Below are 19,541 nucleotides of genomic sequence, written 5' to 3'. Positions count from 1 at the left end.
TATACAGGGTTCTTGGTTCAGCCTGAGCCCTGGGAATCTTGTTCCAGCTCAGGGCAGATCAACCCATTCAGCCCAGCCTAGCCTCATCCTTTTTTCAAGGAGCCTGCCCAACTTTCGTGCTCCAGGTCTGGCCAAATCCCCGCCCCAGGGGTAGGAGATCCTGAATGCGCGCGTACTAGCCATTGGGGCGGGGGAGTCAACCAAGTTCGTGGTGGGGGTCGGGGTGGGTGAATGACTGTAGGGAGAGGACCCTGACTAGATGGTTAGTGTATGTCGCATGCATGAATGTGCGTATCCCGAACTGTGTCTGTGGGGCTCTGGGCGACCGGGGCATGTGTGCGGATGTGTGTCCGCGCCCGTGAGCGTGCCCATGCATCTCCCCTCCTGGGCCTGCAGGGGGCGCCCCGAGCCTGGGAAGGGAGGCTCTGGAGTGGGGCGCGGCTGCGGCAGAGGGGTGGGCGCATGCGGCTATGACCCTGCGAGCTCCTCAGAGAGGCTGCGGTGAGCGGGCGTCCGAAGTCCCTGGGCCTGGAACAGCCTCTGGCGCCCTCCCGGCTCCCTGGCCCTGCCGTCCCTGGGGTCCCCGAGCGCGGGCCGGGCGTATGGAGGGGAGGCTCGGGCTGTGGGTGGTGCCTGCGCATCCGATGACCTGGGCCGACAGTTACCCCGGGCCAGGACACCGCCGTCCGGCCAAACCCCTGCCACCCAGGCCCCCGAGCCTCGGGGGTCCTCTGCGGGGCCGGCCCAGCCCGGTGGCCGGGGGAAGGCCCGTGTTTGTCGGCGAATATGAAGCGTTTATCTTTCCCTCCCACGCCCCAAATAGTCCCGATTTACCCAGAGCCCAAGGTGTCCAATGTTGAAGTCTTGAAATAATTACTGTTTGGCTTAAAGGCTGAAGGAGGGTTCACATCACCTCTGGCACTTCGCTCGCACCCGATAGATATCTTACACCACTCATTACGGGGCCAACGCTAAGAAAGGTTTCCTTATTCCAAGGAAATATATTAGGCGCGAGGCTGGGGCTGGAGGATGAAGGGCTATAGCCTGACATGGGCGGAAAAGGAACTTGTCTTGCCCATAAGTGGACACAGGGAAACGCGCAACCTTTGGCCTAGAATGAGACACATGTGAGAACAAATCGTAAAAATAATTGAAAACAAATTGGTCCTAGAAAGATGAAGGAAATGAGAATGGAAAATTCAACCCCTACTCCTGTTTTCCTGTAGCAGACAGAGGACTGCTGCCTCCTGGTGGCCGAGCGGGGCAGTGAGCGCCTCCCAGCAGGCGGAGGCTCACACAGCGCAGGGGATACTCCGAGCAGAAGCTGGCGCTGGCTGCTTAGGCCTTCACAAGTGGTGTTCAGTTATTCTCTTAATATTGGATTGAAATTTATTATTACCACAACCCATGATTCTAAAGCAAAAGTCTCAAAGAATATGGTAACAGACTTTCTCTGGGGTGTTTTAGTTTGCTGCCTACTGAGAAATGGTTGTCTTGAAGAAAACAGAGCTTTCAGCTTCTTGACATAGCAATAGACGTAGGTCACCAAGGTCACAAGGTCATACAATTCCCCTTAAAGTAGGCACTACTAGAAGAATTACAAATATAGGCCTGGCACAGTGGCTCTTGCCTGTAATCCCAGCACTTTGGGAGGATGAGCCTGGAGGACCCCTTGAGGCCAAGAGTTGGAGACTGCAGTGAGCTATTACTGCACCACTGCACTCCAGCCTGGGCAACAGAGTAAGACCCTGTCTCAAAAAAAGAATTACAAATATAGGCGTTAGAAAAAAAGAGAGTTGGCAATTTCAGCATCCATAAAAATGGTAATCCAGCCCAAGACTGATGGCAAAGGATAGAAACGTTGATGACTTTAACAAAACAGCATTATTTTGTCCCCAGATACAAGGAGAAGTAACGCCTGGATGTGAGAAAGAAAAAGAACTTCACAAAGGATACCAGCTGAAGCTTAAGACATATTTCACAGGTAAGCGATTATAGCTGGGAAACAAATTAATGTCACCTTTCATAGACAACAAGTGACAGACCCCACCCCTCTGACTCCCACTAGGTCATTTGGCATGGTAGAGGATACCTAGTGTGTCATTCTGGTAGCCCCATAATTTAAATTTTTTTTTTTGAGACGGAGTCTTGCTCTGTTGCCCAGGCTGGAGCGCAATGGTGTGACCTCGGCTCACAGCAACCTCCTGGGTTCAAGCAATTCTCCTGCCTCAGCCTCCCGAATAGCTGGGATTACAAGCACCCACCACCATGCCTGGCTAATTTCTGTATTTTTAGTACAGATGGAGTTTCACCATGTTGGCCAGGCTGGTTTCGAACACCTGACCTCAGGTGATCCACCCGCCTCGGCCTCCCAAAGTGCTGGGATTACAGGCATGAGCCACTGCCCCCAGCCCATTATTTTTAATTTTTAAAAGAAAGGTATCAAAAGAAAGAACCCGACAGTTGTTGGTAATCACAGCCCTCTAAAAGGATATCATTAATAAGTAGGAACTGTGGCCAGCCAAAGTGTGGCCCACGTATCCTGAAGGGAGGGGTTCTTAAGAAATCTGATTGCTTACTCTTTAAGAGTTTTTTTGTAGGCTACTTTGCCTATGGAGTAACCATTCTTTTATTCCTCTACTTTCTTAATAAACTTGCTTTCACTTAAAAAAAAGTTTCTTGTAATAAAATGTAGAGACAGGGCCTTGCCATGTTGTTCAGTCTGATCTCAAACTCTTGGGCTTAAGCCGTTCTCCTACCTCTGCCTCCCAAAGTGCTGAGATTACAGGTGTGTGCCACCGCACCTGGCCAACTGCTTACTTTGGAATTGGTTTCAGGTTTATAGGACTAACTGAGGCTTGTTTGTTTTTCACTGCAGCCTCGAACTCCTGAGTTCAAGAGATCCTCCCACCTCAGCCTCCCAAAGTGCTGGGATTACAGGCATGAGCCACGGTTCCTGGCCTGAGATCTATTAGCTCTAATTTTTTGCTTTTTAAAGGTGGGGTATTGCTCCACTATGATCGGCTATGGTGTGATCATAGCTCACTGCAGCCTCGAACTCCTAGGCAATCAAGTGATCCTCCCACCTCAGCCTCCAAGTGGCTAGGACAATAGGCCTGTGCCACCGTGCCTGGCTAATTTTTTCTTTTTTTTTGTAGAGACAGGGGTCTTGCTTCGTTGCCCAGGCTGGTCTCAAACTCCTGGCTTCAAGCCATCTGCCCACCTCAGCCTCCCAAAGTGCTGGGATTATAGGCGTGAGCTGCCATGCCCAGCTAGCTCTAATTCTTTACTAGTCCCACCTATCCTCTATATCTGTATCAAAGAAGCCCTTAAAATATTGACAAGGAAGGAGTGAACTGGGAGAAGCAGGAGGAGATTCTGAGGCAACACTGACAAGTGGGAGTCAGCCCATGATTTCATTAGTGTGTGTGTGTGTATGTTATCATTTCGTGGAAGAGATAGTGGTGAAATTATTTAAAAACATGGTATGGCCAGGCACAGTGGCTCACGCCTGTAATCCCAGCACTTTGGGAGGCCAAGGTGGGAGGATCCCTTGAGCTCAGGAGTTTTAAGACCAGCCTGGGCAACATAATGAGACCTCGTCTCTACAAAAAATGAACAAAATTAGCTGGGCGTGGTGGTGTGTGCCTGTAGTCCTACCTACTCAGGAGGCTGAGGTGGGAGGATTGCTTGAGCCCAGGAGGTTGAGGCTGCAGTGAGCTGAGATTGCGCCACTCACTTCAGCCTGGGTGACAGAGCAAGACCCTATCTCAAAAAAGGAGCAAATAAAAACAACAAAAATACATGGTATTAGTAATTTTCTGGATGACACTGAGGAGGACTCATTGTTAGAACATAGTGATAACTCACTTTTAAAGCAATAAATTGCTTCTGTGGTTCTGTGATAAAGAAAAGTCAGGATTCCAGGGATTAAAATGAGTTTTCATGCTTAAGGAATGAAGATTTTGTAGATTTTAGAGATAATTCATCTTTAGGATTTTTTTTTCTTTTACATCTCTAGTAGAAGTCATTGTTTCCCTGTTGGATACTGGCATATGAATATTCAGTAAATATGAATTTTTACTGTATTCACGAATAAGACATTAGAAATCCTTCATATTTATAATTTGATTTTATGCTTTGTATCTATTTTTATTGAAATATTTACGTGTCTCAGCAGTAGGCTTTTGGAAAGTTACCTTTATCTCCTCTCCCATTTGGGCTCTTGTGGGTTTATGCTTTTATTTTATTTTTAAAATTAATTTATTTACTTTGAGACAGGGTCTCTCACTTTTTAGCCCAGGCTATATGGCTCCCAGGCTCAAGTGATCCTCCCACCTCAGCCTCCTGAGTAGCTGGGACCATAGGCACATGCCACTACACCAGCTACTTTTTTTATTTTTTGTACAGACGAGGTCTCATTGTGTTGCCCAGATTGGTCTCAAACTCCTGAGCTGAAGTGAGCGTCTTGGCCTCCCAAAGTGTTGGGATAACAGGCGTAAGCCACTGTGCCTGGCCTTGGTTTATGCCTTTACACGCATACATGCACCAAAAAAATTTACTGTAGTTTTAGTCGGGGCTCAGTGAGAAGTGAAAATAAAGGCATGTAATTAATTTTCCATCCCTACCCTGAACTCCGATTTGTTTTTAAATTTAATGGTGTTGATCTTTAATGATTTACATTTTATGGTTTTATGACTTGTTTAAGAAACTCTTTTTGGCCAAGCAGAGTGGCTCATGGCTGTAATCCCAGCACTTTGGGAGGCTGAGGCGGGTGGAGCGCTTGAGCCCAGGAGTTCAAGACCAGCTTGGGCAATATAGTGAGACCTGGTCTCCATTTTATTAAAAAAAAAAGTTATTTTATACCTCGAAGTTATAACCACATTCACCTATATTTTCTTCTACGTGTATCTTAAACATTATGTTTTGAATCCATCTCATATGATGAATAATTTGAAAGGCAATGTCAAGATAGAGGTATTTTAAAAAGGGAAGGGCATTAGAACCTTTAAGAAAAACAAAAAGATGAGTGACAAAGGAAAAGTGCACTACTTTTGTCTGCAGAGAACATTTATATAGTCAAAATAATGTAATATGTGATAATACATATTATGTAATAGTAATCCACAATAATATAAACTGTAATTATGATCTAAATATGGTAATATAATCATGATCTAAATATCATGGTATGACTATATTTAGAGGATGCAGTGACAGGAGAGGAGAGTTGGCAAGAGAGTTAAATCTTCACTTTTTATAGTAGGAAGTTATCTGGTAATGTTTAAAATAGGTAAATCAAGAAACAGAGGTATAGGCAAAGTACTTAGACATATGGCACTAAGAAATAGCATAGGAGTTAAAGTTGTAGGAAATGATGTTATTCAGAATAAACCTTTTGGTACTTTTGGATATATATTTTAACTGTGAGTGTGTATTATGTGATATTTTTTGAATTATGCATCAAGAGAATAAGAGAGAAAAGAGAAAGAACAGGACAATGTTGTCAAAGATGAAGGCAGACAAGGAGAGTGGCCAGTCATGATCTGATGGAATAAATAGTATATTGCATGCTTACTCAGAGCAGGGCTTGAGGCAAATACCAGGCATGCAGGTGTGGCAGGAGAATTTAGTGAAATAGAGAGTTTTGATTTTTCTGCCTATGTTTTTCTTTTCACTATAGAGTAGGCAAGAGTTTTGGCAGGGCTGGGAGTGATGTCCTGATGTCAAAGGGAGCCTGATGTCAAAGGCCTTTTGTAAATGTCTTACATCAGGGGAAAATGCCAGGCATAGAGGCTCACACCTGTAATCCCAGCAACTTGGAGCCTGAGGCAGGAGGATCCCTTGAGCCCAGGAGTTTGAGGTTACAGTGAGCTATGATCCTACCTTTGCACTCCAGCCTGGACTACAAAGCAAGCCTTAAAAAAAAAAGTCTTAAAAAAAAAAAAAAGTAAACTTGTAAACTTGGGGAAGAGGTTATGCCCTGGAGGGGCTGAGGAGAGGGAGACAATTGTTTAGGACTGCGAAGGGATTAGTGTGTACATCCAGCCAGAGTGGGCACTGGGCTCTAATTTCTGTCTGTGATGGGGCAAGTGACAGGACTGTTGAGTAGATGGCTTCGGGGGTATCTGGGGAGGTCAAGTCCAAGCCCAGAGGCTGTCATATCTGAATTCTTATGTCTCAAATGTGGAGTCTAGGACTTGAAGAGATATACCTGCTGGAACCACAGGGGTCAGAACACTCACTGGCGAGACTGATGTCCAATGATAGGATGGTGTAGGAGGCAGGTAGGAGGCCTCCCTTGGGCCTTGAGGTTTCTGTGACCTTTGCATAACCCTTGGCAGGTGGGATCCCACAAGAGTGCCTGATGTTGAATTTCTCATCAGCACTCTAGTGCAGTAGCTTGGAGTAGGAATTAAGTTCATTTAAGGAACATTTCAAAAGTAGTATTTCTTGCATATCTGAGTTTATAGATTAATTTCACACCTGCTGCCCTAGGACAGGTAGGGGAGAGGCCCTGTCTTCACCTGCTGCAAGAGGAGCAGACAAGCCAATACTTGAGGATGTTAGGATAGGTGGTAAGTGCTGTGGCATACTCAGGCTCCTACGGAAGGAAAAGTTGATGGAGCAGCCACTTCTAGCTTCTGAGGTTCCTACCTTTCTTCTTCTTCTTCTTCTTCTTTTTTTTTCTTTTCCTGAAATGGAGTCTTGCTCTTGTCGCCCAGACTGGAGTGCAATGGCACAATCGATCTTACCTCACTGCAACCTCCGCCTCCTGGGTTCAAGTGATTCTCCTTCCTCAGCCTCCCGAGTAGCTGGGATTACAGGCGCCCGCCACAATGCCCGGCTAATTTTTGTATTTTTAGTAGAGACGGGGTTTCACCATGTTGGCCAGGCTGGTCAGGAACTCCTGACCTCATGATCCGCCTGCCTTGGCCTCCCAAAGTGCTGGGATTACAGGCGTGAGCCACCGCGCCCGGCCTTGAGGTTCCTACCTTTCTTGCCCTTCCCCAGGATCTGTTCCCTTCTTTCTCACATTGTCTGGCCCAATCTGATGGCTTCTACTCTCCCCGCCTGGAGGTGAGTTGGGGAATAGAAGGGTCTTCACTCTGGGGAGGAAGAGGTAGAGGAGAGCCATCTGAGGCCTTCCAGGAGAGGAGACTGATTCACACCTGAATCGTGGGGTTCTGAAAACCTGCCCCAGGAGACTTATTCCTTGACTTCAGAGGGTTAAATGGGCTAAAGCAGTCTGGATCCCAGCCAGGAAAGAAAGGAGGGAAAAAAAAGGGAGGAGGTTTTTCCATCTGGAAGGAGGCTGAGCGAGTCCAGGGGCCCAGATAGGAATAGAAGGAGAGCACAACAGCCCCATTAAACAAAGAGGAGAGGTCGAGGCCCGAGCTTCACTGAATAGGGCTGAAGCAAGTCCCCTTGGGTCTTTGCCTCCCAGGGGCTCTCTCAGGGCTGGAACTGTGCTAGGGCAGGTTTCAATATAACTTGTGTTTGTCTGTGTTATAGATGGGCCCAAGCCACAGCTTCCCTCCTAGGGACCCTTCCAAAGAACCACTTGGAGGGTCTCATTGAATAGTTCCCAGGGAAAGGAGAGGAAGCCTCTGGGATATCTGGGGAAAGGTCTGAAGGTCATGGAAAAGATCCGAAGGTCACTCCTGGAGTTAGTGCAGGACAGAATCAGGGTCTCAGAGGTCTGCAGAGCTGTTGGGGGTGTGTGCTCCATGTCCACCATCTCTCCATTGGCAGGATGCCTCAGAAGACTGGGTCCTACCCTGTCCTTCAGCCTCCCTTTAACTGCTCAGGGGTGCAGGCACCTGAGAGGCAAGGAAACTCTTGGGGTAGATGGGAACATAGCATTTGTCAGCCTGAGCTTTCGGCTCAGAGTGTGTGACCCCACCCTGTAGGAACCTTGGCATCTCGGTGGACATAAACACATGGGAACAAGTACTTGGGTGGGAAGACAGAACAGCTTTTTATTCAGTTAGGTATAAATCATATTTACAAGGAAGAGGTGGGGTGTACTGGGGAGCCGTATCAGGTCCAGGGTCCTGATGATTCTCCTTCGAGGGGACAGTCCTGCTGCCTCCTCTCATGCTCCCTGGGAGACTCTCCCTCCTCGGTCTCTCTGGACCTGGCCTGCTGTGGGCAGCTCAGCCATGCAGGGTAGAGCTGGGAATGCAGATGGGGTGGTTAAAGCAGGAGAAAGAGTGTGGCAAGGCCAGCATGGGGTGGCTGCTCCAGGGCCCCTGAGCATAGCCTCCTTCTTGCATCTTGGGTTCAGGCTTCAAGCCCTGGTGAGGCTGGTGGGGTCTCCAGGGCTCCAGGCTGCTCACTGGGCTATGGCCCTTTAGGGGTCTGTGACCGCTCAGTCCTGTGAGGGCAGAAGAGGGGTGTGAGGGGCTGACTGAGGCTCCCCTTTACCCACATCCCTCAGGTTCCTCACCTCTTGCAGCCTTTGGAGCCCTTTCCTTTCTTGCCAGTCTTGGAGGCCCCCCTGTCCTTCCTGCAGCCCTGGGCTGGTTTCTGTGGGGATGGTGTCTTGTCCAGATGCTGCATCAGCTGCTGCACCCAGAGCTCCTTTGGGTCTGCACATAGCTCTGCCTGAGAGCGCTTGCGGGGCAAGAACCTGCGGGTGGGGGCTAGTAAGCCTTCTTAGTCTTGCCCACCAAGCCCTCCCCACCCCGTCACCAGCCAGTACCCACCCCTTTGTGTCCACTCACAGGATAGCTGGGATGGAGCAGCCTAAGCTTGGTTCCTGCTTCCGGTAGCTGCGGACAACCTTGGCGGGAATCTTCCTTTGGCTGTACTTGAGGCAACAGTCCTGAGCCCCTCCATCACTGCCTGCAGGGTGGGATTCACAGGGAGCCAGGGGCTGCTGGCAAGCTCCTACCCAGGCCTCTTGATCCCCTTAGCCCCATGCAAGGCCCCTCCCTGCCTTGGTACCTTGGGTCCTGGGGATGCCAAAGGCCAGAACCAGGATAAGGAGGCTCAGAGCCAGTGACTGAGCCATGTCTGTGGTAGAGGGTGAGTAAGAGGCCAGAGCTGAAGGTGAGGTGGGCAGCTGCAAGTTGGGGGTCTGTGCGTGGGCTGGGATTGGCCTGCTATTTATGTAGCTAGACACTTTCACTTCCCTTAACTTATCCCCACTCCTTTTCCTTCCTGAAAGCTGGATTTGCTGGCACCCAGCCCCACTTATCTCAAACTAAATGGACAGTCCTCAGCTGCCAAATTTTATGTCCTCATTAGTTGAATATGTCTGGGCCTGAGCCTTCCTTCTATTCCCAGCTACTGCTTTCATGCAGGCCTCACTGCCTCTCCCCTGGAACACCATGACTGTCTCCTCACTACGCTCCAGGATCCATACCCTTCTCCTCCTTCCAGCAAATCTGATTATTAAATTGTAAGAGTTCTTTTTTTTTTTTTTTTTTTTTGAGACAGGGTCTAACTCTGTCACCCAGGCTGGAGTGCAGTGGTTGATCTTGGTTCACTGAAATCTCCGCCTCCTGGGCTCGAGTGATCCTCCCACCTCAACCTCCCCAGGAGCTGAGACTACAGGCAAGCACCATTGCGCCTGGCTGATTTTTCTATTTTTTTTTTATAGAGACGAGGTTTCACGATGTCTAGCCCAGGCTAGTCTTGAGCTCCTGGGCTCAAATGATCTGCCTGCCTCAGCCTCTTGAGGAGCTGGGACCACAGGCACATGCCACTACGTCCGGCTACTGTTTTCATTTTTCATTTTTATTTTTTCTAGAGATGAGGTCTTGCTATGTTGCCCAGTCTGGTCTTGAACTCCTGGGCTCAAGCGATCCTCCTGCCTTGGCCTCCCAAAGTGCTGGAATTATAGGTATGAGCGACTGCACCTGGTCTGTAGCATAACCATTTTGATTCCCCTTTGCTTTCCTTTTCTATATATTTTGTAGTTATTTTCCTAATGGATACCTTGGTAATTATAATTAACATTCTAAACTGATAACAACCTAGTTTGAATAATACCAACTTAGTTTCAATAGTATATAAACATTTTGCTCGTATACATTTTAGTCCCTTCTTTATATTGTTATTGTCACAGATTACATCTTTATACATTGTGTTCCCATTGACATAGATTTATAATTATTGTTTAATGCATTTTCCTTTTAAATTATATAGAAAAAAGTGGAGCTACAAACTAAAAATACAATACTAGCTTTTATCTTTTTTTTTTTTTTTTTGACACAGGGTCTCGCTTTGTCACCCAGGCTGGAGTGTGGTGGCACAATCTCAGCTCACAGCAGCCTCGACCTCCTGGGCTCAAGTGATCCTTCCACCTCAGTCTCCTGAGTAGTGGGGCCACCATGCCTGGCTAATTTTTGTATTTTTTGTAGACACGAGGTCTCACTATGTTGCCCAGGCTAGTCTCGAACGCCTGACCTCAAGCAATTCACCTGCCTTGGCCTCCCAAAGTAATGGGATTACAAGTGTGAACGAGCATACCTGGCAATGTGGTTACTTTTTTTTTTTTTTTTTTGAGACAGAGTCTCACTCTTTCGCCCAGGCTGGAGTGCAGTGGCGCGATCTTGGCTCACTGCAACCTCCACCCTCCGGGTTCAAGCCATTCTCCTGCCTCAGCCTCCCGAGTAACTGGGATTATGGGCACCTGTCACCACATCCAGCTAATTTTTCTATTTTTTGTAGAGATGGGGTTTCACCATGTTGGCCTGGTTGGTCTCAAACTCCTGACCTCAAATGATCCGCTCACCTTGGCCTCCCAAAGTGCTGGGATTACAGACATGAGCCACTGCGCCCAGCCTGCTATGTTGTTATGTTTATCAGAGATCTTTGTTTCTTTGTGTGGCTGTGAGTTATTATTTTTTGTCCTTTTGTTTCATTCTGAAGGTCTTCCTTTAGCATTTCTTTGTTTGTTTGTTTGTTTTTTCTTTCTCCCGTTAGCTTTTCTTGTGGGCAGGTCTACTATTAATGAACTTCCTAAGTTTTGTTTATCTGGAAATGTCTTATTTCTCCTTAATTCTTGCAGCATAGTTTTGCTGGATATATATAATTCTTGTTTGACTTTTTTTTTTCTTCAGTCTTTAAATATATCCCCCATTGTCTTTTGGCCTCCCATGGTTTCTGAAATCAGCTAGTAATCTTATTGAGAATCTCTTGTACATAATGAGTTACTTCTCTCTTGCTGCTTTTAAAATCTTTGGGTTTCAACAATTTGACTATAATTTGTCTTGGTGTGGATCTCTGAGTTTATCCTTCTTAGAGTTTGTGAACTTCTTGGGTATGTATATTCATGCTTTTCATCAGATTTCAGATGTTTTGTCATTATTTCTTCAATTTTTTTAATGCCCTGTTCCCTCTATTCTCCTCCTGAGACTCCTGTGATGAGGTACATTTGATGGTATCCCTGAGGCTCGTTTATTTTTCTTCTCATACTTGATAATTTTAATTGTCTTATCATCAAGAATACTGATCCTTTTTTTTTCTGCTTAAATTAGTTGTTGATTGCCCCTAGTGAATTGTACATTTCAGTTATTGTATTTTTGCTTCCAGAATTTCTGCTTGAGTCCTTTTTTTCTTTTTACTAATTTCCATCTCTTTATTGATAGCTTCATTTTGTTCATACACCATTTTTCAGATTTCCCTTAACTCTTTGCCCATGGTTTTCTTCAGCTCTTTGAGCATATTTAAGACAGTTATTTTTTTTTTCCAAAAGGGCCATTATTTCCCAATTTAATTTGAGGTCATAATAAAACAAGCAACAAAGCAGTATTTGAGATTTCAGCTTCTCACCCTTATCATCAAACCTCCCATCATCAATATTTATTGAGCATTTACAGTAAGACAGTTAAAGTCTTCATCTACTATGTCCAATATCTGGGCTTCCTCAGGGATAGTCTCTGTCAAATTCCTTTCTTCCTGTGAATGGGCCATACTTTCCTATTTCTTTGTATTAGTAATTTTTTGTTGATAACTGGGCATTCTGAATATTACAGTGTGGTATCTTTAGAGATTCAATTTTTTCACTCCTTAGGGATTGCTGATATACACTTGTTGAGAACTCTGCCATCAATTTGTGGTGACTTTTTCAAACTGTTTTTTGCAAAGTGTGTATTCTTTGTTTTGTGGGGTTACTGAAATTTCTGTTTATGACCTGACAAAGGATTCTCTTCCTTCCCTGCAAAAAGATTCTGTCCCTTTAAATCTTCTGATATATGTGGCTCAGGAAGATCCTGAAGCCCAAGAGGGCTGAAACAAAGCAAGCCTGTCCCTTAGGGAACCAGAAGACAAACCCAAATGCAAAACCCCTCATTTTTGGAGGACAGGGTTCCCCCTGCCCACTCAGTGACCACCCAGCTACTTCAGGAATGTGGGCTGCTATCCCCACTGTGTTGGTTGGTAGCTAGTGCATGCATTATGCTCTCTTCTGAAAGACCAGCAACCTCTCCCTTCATCAAGTACCACCCCCCCCTGCTTGTTATAAGTGTCCAATCGGGCTCCAGACTTCTGAAAGAGTCGATTCCAATTGCTCTTTCCACCTCAATAGTTGCTTTGGTGGAGGGACCAACCCCTATAACTTCTTACTCTGCCATTTTGTATGATGTTTTTTCTGTAGTTTAATTTTTAACATTTTAAAATCTTTTATCCATTTGGAGTTTATTATGGTATATGATGTGTGAGGGTTATTGGGTCATACCTTAGAATCTATATTTAAAACTGGATTGGGACCTTAGAGTTGTAATCCTCACGTCAGAGCTGGAGAATCCATCTGGTTTCCAGAGTGCTAAACTCAGCAGCAAGCTCCTTACATCTTGTTTTTTGAAGGATGGCTTATGACAGGATAGGGAAACCATAGGAAGAGGAGGAAACGAGTGTCAGGAGAGATGTAGTCAGGACAGCCATGGCCAGAGACAGAAATATTGGGTTGCTCTTGGGGAAGGATGGGATGCAGAAGGCATGGGGTTGAAGATGGAGGTACTGTTGGGAGGGGGATAAAGAGGTGGTGTTTCATTCCAAGGTCCACAGAGTAGAGGGGCTGGAATTTGGTGGCCTAGAGGAGAAATAATTGAGCTCTTGAGTCTGAGATTTTCAGACTTAAGAGACCTTAAGGCTGAGACCTTAAGCAGGGCAGGGAGTGACTCTGTTGGCAAGAAGCTGGTGTTCCTGGAACAAGACTAGGCAAAAACAAGGAGATAAGATTTCTTGGATCTTTTACCTGGTCTAGAGGCAGATCCTGGAACCAGAAAGTTTTAAATTCCCAGCTCCCTGGTTTCCCCACCTGCCTAATGGGAGTGACTAAGAAAGTAGTGAGCAGCCTGTCTCTGAAGAATTCTCAGACAGATAGAATAGCATGGGCTTGGGAGGGGGCATGCAGATAATTCCGAAGTCATATTATATTAGTTTGCTTCCAAACTTGGCTGCACTTCAGAATCACCTGGGTGACTTTTTAAAAACAGAATTAGAAGCAACACGCCAGACCGCCTTAAATAGAATCTCAGAATAGAGCCAACGAATGTGTATTTTTACCAAGTTCTGCAGGTAATTCTAAGCATTTGGTGGGGTGGGGCTGGGAGAGCCACTTGGGCCTATTCTGCTCCCCATCCCACACTCTAGATTGACACAGAGCCGGTGAAAGGGAACAAAGTTGGTCTGGGGAAAGGAAAGCTGGAGTGATGCCCCCGCTACCTCCCCTGGAGGAGGAGACTTTCTGGCCTGGCACAGATTGTAGAAAAAAAGGGGAGATGGCAGGGAAGAGGAGGGGGCTGTACCTTTTTCTTTCCTAAAAGCTTAGGCTTGCTTTCTCTCCAAGATACCTGCCTGTCTCCCTTACCCTTATTCATGCCATGAAAGAAGCTTCTTGTTGTGTCAGATGGTGTGCACAACCCCCTAGGTCCCATCTCTGCCTGGTCTTCCTAGATGCAGGAATCTAGGTTGATTAGGCATCAACCCTAAGCCCCTGCCTGTGAACTTGAGCCTGCAGTGGTACAGCAGTCTCAGGGAGATGTTACATCCTGGAGATATTGAGGTCTGTCTGCTTGGTGCTGGAGCTTAGAATCAAGGTTAGGAGCCCTAAGGGAAATGAAGGAAGCAGTAGGGGCTTTTCTGGAGGTGGAAACCTGGCTGGACAAAATCCAGCGCAGAAAACAGCTGCCCTGAGAGTGAGGATGGGATAGCGAGTCCCTACCCCGTCTCCAGTCTGTGAGTGGACCTGGTGGCAGGGGTGGTGATAGGGAGGCACTGAAGCAGGGTAGAAGAGAGTGAGGAGCTCAGATGATGAGAGAGCCATTACCCTTTTCTGGGACCCCAAGTCTTCTGAGCCATTCCTCTGCCCTCAGCTGCTGGCCTGGGCTTATTGTACCCCACAGCCCCACTTGAACTGTAAGCTGGGTTTGGGGATTTGGAGCCTGCAGCTTTGACCCAAGCTCCTCTCAGTCCTCAGACCAGGCTGGATGCAGAGCTTGGGGAAGGGGACACAAAGACTCAGATGGCTGCACATCCGAGATGTGGGTTTCCACCTACAGTTCCAGTCCTCTGGGTGAAGATGTTGGCTTGGTGAGCTCCTGAGAGAAACTGGCTACTTTGTGACAACCTCTGGGATGGCCTAGGTGCAGAGGAGTGCTTCACTGGTACCTGGGGTGAAGGATAAAGGAGGTACACATGGCTGATTTCAGCCCTACCCGTGATGATGAATTCACCAGACTGAGATCCTGGGAGGGGGAGAGGAAGTGTGCTTATTCACACCTACCTCAGCAGGCCCACTACCTCTCTAGGACAGGCACCTGGAGTAGACATCCTAGGTGTGGGTGTTGCAAGAGTCTGGAAATCCCCTAATTGGAAAGGGCCACATTCCCTTCAGTCTCAGGCCCGTTTGCTCTTGCCTGGTGGGGTTTCCAGGGCAGCAGATGCTCCCAGCTTGGCAGGCAAGAGCCAGGGAGGGGTATGGCGGGAATTTCAGCTCAAGGGCTAGGCAAGTCCTGGAATAGGATTGGGGTGGGCTGGGGCCCATGGGCCTGTATATCCAACAAGGGTCAAAGGGCCTGGGTGCATTGCTGCTCCTGGGTTCTCAGCGGAGCATTGAGCCCTCTAGAAATAAGATGCCCTGTGGACTGTGCAGCCGTTACTGAAGGAGCTACTCAGTTTCTCGGAGTCATAAGTGTGCAAAATGTGTGTGTCTAGTGTAGTTGCATGCATTCATCAATGTGTAGCTCTACCAAGGGTTAGGGTTAGAGTTAGGATTATGCTTAGAACAGCATTGATGTTGTGGTTCCAAATTGGATAGGGCTGGAATCATGGTGATGTTAAAGTAGGATTTGGAATTGGGTGTGCGGTTCCTGTTGATAGAAACAGGCGTATCTCAGATGAGGATTGTGTTAGGGTTGGAGTAGGGCACTGCTTGCATTTAGGATTTGGATTAAGAGTGAGGAGATCTTAACCTAAATCCTAAATGATCTTAATCCGAGGAGATAAATTTTGTGTTGGAGGTTGCTTTTAAGTTTTCTCTCTCTCCTTTTTTGTTTTGTTTTGCTTTGTTTTGTTTTGTTTTGTTTTGTTTTGTTTTGTTTTGTTGAGACAGGGTCTAACTCTTGTCACCCAGGCTGGAGTGCAGTGGTGCAATCTCAGTTCACAGCAACCTCAGCTTCCCAGACTCAAGCTATTCTCCAGCCTCAGCCTCCTGAGTAGCTGGGACTACTGATGTGACCCACCATGCCCAGCTGTTTTATTTTATTTTATTTTATTTTTGTACATTTTTTTTTGTAGAAAGGGGGTTTCACCATATTGCCCAGGCTGGTCTCCAACTCTTGAGCTCAAAGCGATCTGCCCACCTCAGCCTTCCAAAGTACTGGGATTACAGGTGTGAGTCACTGCACCCGGCCTGGTTTTAAGCTTTCAAGCTAGTCTGGAGAGGGACTTACGCTTCTGCATAACGTGTGGTATTGATCTGATGTAGATGACAAGTCGTTGGCTGTTTTCCAGGACCTCCACAGGTGAGGGGCACAGAGTGGCCCCTGCAGCTATGATCCAGCTAGAGGAGGGAGGCATTCAGCTCCTGGGGAGAGGGCAGATCAGTTTTCTATCTCAAACTTATTTGGCCATGTAAACATTTTTGGATCACACCCACCAGCATTATCTGTCTGGGTACAGTTGTTCCCAGAGTCTTATTTGAAAAACTATGGTTTAGAGTTTTCTTTGGGAATGGGGTTGGAGTTGGGTTTAGAGGTATGGTCAATAAGATTGGGATTGTGGTTAACATGAAGTTTAGGCTAGAGCTACATATGAGATCATGTTTTGTGTAAGGGTTTTCTAACTGGGGAACCAGGACCTGGTTCTTCATGGTTTCCTGAGGATAATGTGGACTAAGTGTGTCTACGTGGTTTATTCTTCCCTTGTGTCTGCTATGTCAAAGAGTCTGAGAGTCAAGACCCTTCAAGGATGGAGCCAGCAGTAAATTGGGGGCCCTCGGGGAGATGGGTGTGTAGGTGAAGGATGAGGCTGCTGAAGAGGGCAGTGGGCTCTCTTCCTGACCCTGACATTCTTTAAGAGCACAGCCACATTGTTGAGACCAGGGGTATGCACGTGAATCCAAAGCTATCCTATTAAAGGACAAGCAATAGGACAGAAACGACAAACCAGAATTTAAAGGAGAGATGAACCTGGTCTGAGGTGGCCTAGAGGATTTATGGAGGAGAGGGTCTTTGCAGGATGGATTTGGACTGCATTTGTATCTGTGGGTCTGTGAGATAGGTTCTGTGTGCAAACCTGTCTTTGTGTCTGCATGTGTGTTTGTGCCCGTGTCTGCTCAGGCATGTCTGATGCAGGGTGTTCATGGGTCCATGTGAGTTTGTCTTCCTTGACGTGTTTGTCCTTACTCTGAACTAGTTTCTGAGTGGCATGGTTGACTTTTGTCTTTTTCTGTATGTACCTGTGTGGTGGGATGTCTGTGTCCATGTGTCTTTGACTGTGTGTATGTGATTCTTCCCTGGCCCCTTACTGTATCTTCCACCTCCCCTGACATACCCCAGCTGCTGGTACTATTTACCGCAAGGAGGGCTTCCCTTCCCGCCGTCTGGATTCCCATGGGTCAGTCTGCCTGCCCAGGGACCTGCCCCTGTGGCCTTTGTAGCAGGCCTGACCTTGGAAGTGACACATTCTGGAAATCCCCTAATATGCTACTTGCCTAGCCACTAGCTGAGTGTTTATAGTGGAGGAGAGGGACAAGGCAGAAAAGGGGGGCAGTTGGCAGCACTCACCCCTCCTTCTGGAAACTGGATCTCACTGGCCCCTTCCCAGGCCCCCCTCTCCCTCCCCATGCTCTCTCAGGGTCCTGGCCTCACTGTCTCTGGGCCTGAGAATGCACAGACCTCTGCAAGACTGGTCAGCCCTGTGAGGCATCTGGTCCTTTGTGTCCCCAAGCACTTTACATGCCTGCTTTGTGCTTACCTCTCATATTCCCACCTGAGCTCAAGGAAGTCCTTCCTTCTCTTCTGTCCCGGCAGAGGACACAGGGGCTATTCTGGCCCTTCCATCTATGGTAGGCCTGGCCTAGACCATGGGCTCCAGAGGCCAGGTAGAGTATTCAGCCCTGGTTAGCTGGTTAAGCAGCAGAGGCCCAGCCACCTCCCACATGGTGCAGGAAGCAGTGTCTCCATGGAGTCTATTCCTGTGTTCATCCTGTGTGCCTTGCCTTCCCTGCCTGGGCTGCAGTGAGCAGGTACAGAAGTGAAGCAGCCATGGTCCCTGCCCTCAACAACTCAGTGTTGAACACAAGTGATGTTGTGGAGAAGCCACCCTCCTCCCACTGCTGGTGGTCGGTTTCCTGAAATTCCCCCCAGCCAATTCTGAAGTGCCCTTCTGGAAAGCCCAAGAGAAGAGCTCTAGAAGGTCGGGGCCATTCACCATGACATGATGTTACCTGAGTGTGCCAGAGGTGAACCCAAAGATCCCAAGCAAGCACTGATGTATTCCTAGCATCTACCCCCAAACCTGAAGTAGTAAATTTTCTTTTTTCTTTTTTGAGATGGAGTCTGCCTCTGTCACCCAGGCTGGAGTGCAGTGGCACAATCTTGATCTTGGGTCACTGCAACTTCTGCCTCCTGGATTCAAGTGATTTTCCTCCTTCAGCCTCCTGAGAAGCTGGGATTAGAGGTGCACACTACCATGCCCGGCTAATTTTTGTAGTTTTAATAGAGACAGGGGTTTCACTACGTTGGCCAGATTGGTCTTGAACTTCTGACCTCAAGTGATCCACCCGCCTCGGCCTTCCAAAGTGTTGGGATTATAGGCGGGAGCCACAGCGCCTGGCCTGAAGTAGTAAATTCTTGAGTTTGTACTCTACATGTGAATTTTGCTTCTTGCCTCTCTTCACCCTGGGGAAGATAGAAGGTGGGGTTGTGCTGGGGTTATGGGATGGGATGAGCAAAGCTTCATCTGCCATCAGCATCCTGCATGAATCATAGGCTCTGACCCTGACTTTGCTTAGCTCTCAACTTTGCTGAGAACTCAGAATCCTGAAGGTATCAGTTCCAGCTCATCTTTGCCCCCAGTTCTGTCATGGGACTTTAGTTAGCAGCATGAGCCCATGCTGGCCTCAGGCAGGTGGGAGCCTGTAGGGAACCATGGGAGGGACCTGCTCCACCCTAAACCAGGATGTATGCACGCTAACCCCTGGCTTCCTACCTGATGCTGCTGTGACCCTCCTGAGTCAATTCCCTTTATTCTGGGCCTCCCTCTGTTCTAGCTGTGTGGCTGCCTGCCCCACTCCCACCAGGCAGGGAGGATGTGCCTGTCACAAGACCTCCTTTGATCTTTGGGGATGCTTTAGGAAAACATCTGTTGAATGTTGGTTCAGCAGGCCTGAACCTTGTGCTTCTCCATCCTGGAGACCATCCATGGGGTGGGCCCCCATCCCTTAGGCACAGAATCAGCATTCAGAGCAGGGACATATCCATGTTTCTTCCCATCCTGCCTCTTCTGTATCCAAGCAGTGGACACACTGTGCTAAATGCTGGGGTCCCATCAGAGGAAGCAAGTCCTGCCACCTCCTCCTCCTAGTGATGAGATGGTGAGTGATCCTGGGTTTCCTTAGGAACCAGGGGCATCCCACTGTCCCTCAAAACATGTCATAAAGAAGTCACAGCACTTCCTGCCCTTTTTCCAGCTCTTGGCTCCTCTGTGGTAGGTCAGAAGGGGAATGCAGAGGTGCCACCTCCTGAGGGATAATAGCTGTCCAAAATCGATGTCCCTTCCATCTTCTCAGGGCAGCTTCTTTGTCTTCCTGCTTCCCAATCCTCTCATCCCACCCATATAACCTCCCTGGTCCCTCACCTCACTGAGCACTAGGATGCCATCTCTGCCCTGTTTCTCCATCTCCAGCCTCATGCTCTTGTGCAGTCTCCATGCATTTAGAGCTTTCTCTGTGAGCTCTCCTGCTGGTACAGTGTTCCAAGAGCACCTGCTGCACAGATATCAGCAGCAGCTTTGATCACCTTTTCACCCACCTATGTACTCACAACCAACTGCTTGGGACCTAACAGAAACTTTCCATGGTA

The 19,541-nt window shown here is 47.7% G+C and overlaps 1 protein-coding gene and 1 long non-coding RNA gene across 2 annotated transcripts in view; one reads left to right on the top strand and one right to left on the bottom strand.

Moving 5' to 3' along the window:
• The first annotated feature begins 402 nt into the window (after positions 1-402).
• LOC134728581 (uncharacterized) overlaps positions 403-19,541 on the top strand; it is a 31,487-nt gene continuing 12,348 nt past the window's right edge. Inside the window, exons 1-2 of the long non-coding RNA XR_010109154.1 lie at positions 403-501; positions 1,900-1,984. This is a non-coding gene — a long non-coding RNA (uncharacterized LOC134728581). The remainder of the gene's footprint in view (positions 502-1,899; positions 1,985-19,541) is intronic.
• Positions 7,958-16,805, bottom strand: CCL21 (C-C motif chemokine ligand 21). The gene is made up of 4 exons (XM_003829814.4): positions 8,953-16,805; positions 8,730-8,850; positions 8,453-8,635; positions 7,958-8,380 (listed from the first exon to the last, which is right to left on the bottom strand). Exons 1-4 carry the CDS (start codon positions 9,017-9,019, stop codon positions 8,347-8,349), a joined length of 405 nt encoding a protein of 134 aa, XP_003829862.1. The 5' UTR covers positions 9,020-16,805; the 3' UTR covers positions 7,958-8,346.

Source organism: Pan paniscus, chromosome 11 (genome assembly GCF_029289425.2).
Source record: "Pan paniscus chromosome 11, NHGRI_mPanPan1-v2.0_pri, whole genome shotgun sequence".
NCBI classification, from domain to species: Eukaryota; Metazoa; Chordata; class Mammalia; order Primates; family Hominidae; genus Pan; species Pan paniscus.
Note: the sequence above shows the minus strand (reverse complement) of the source record. Positions and strands in the feature narration are given on the sequence as shown.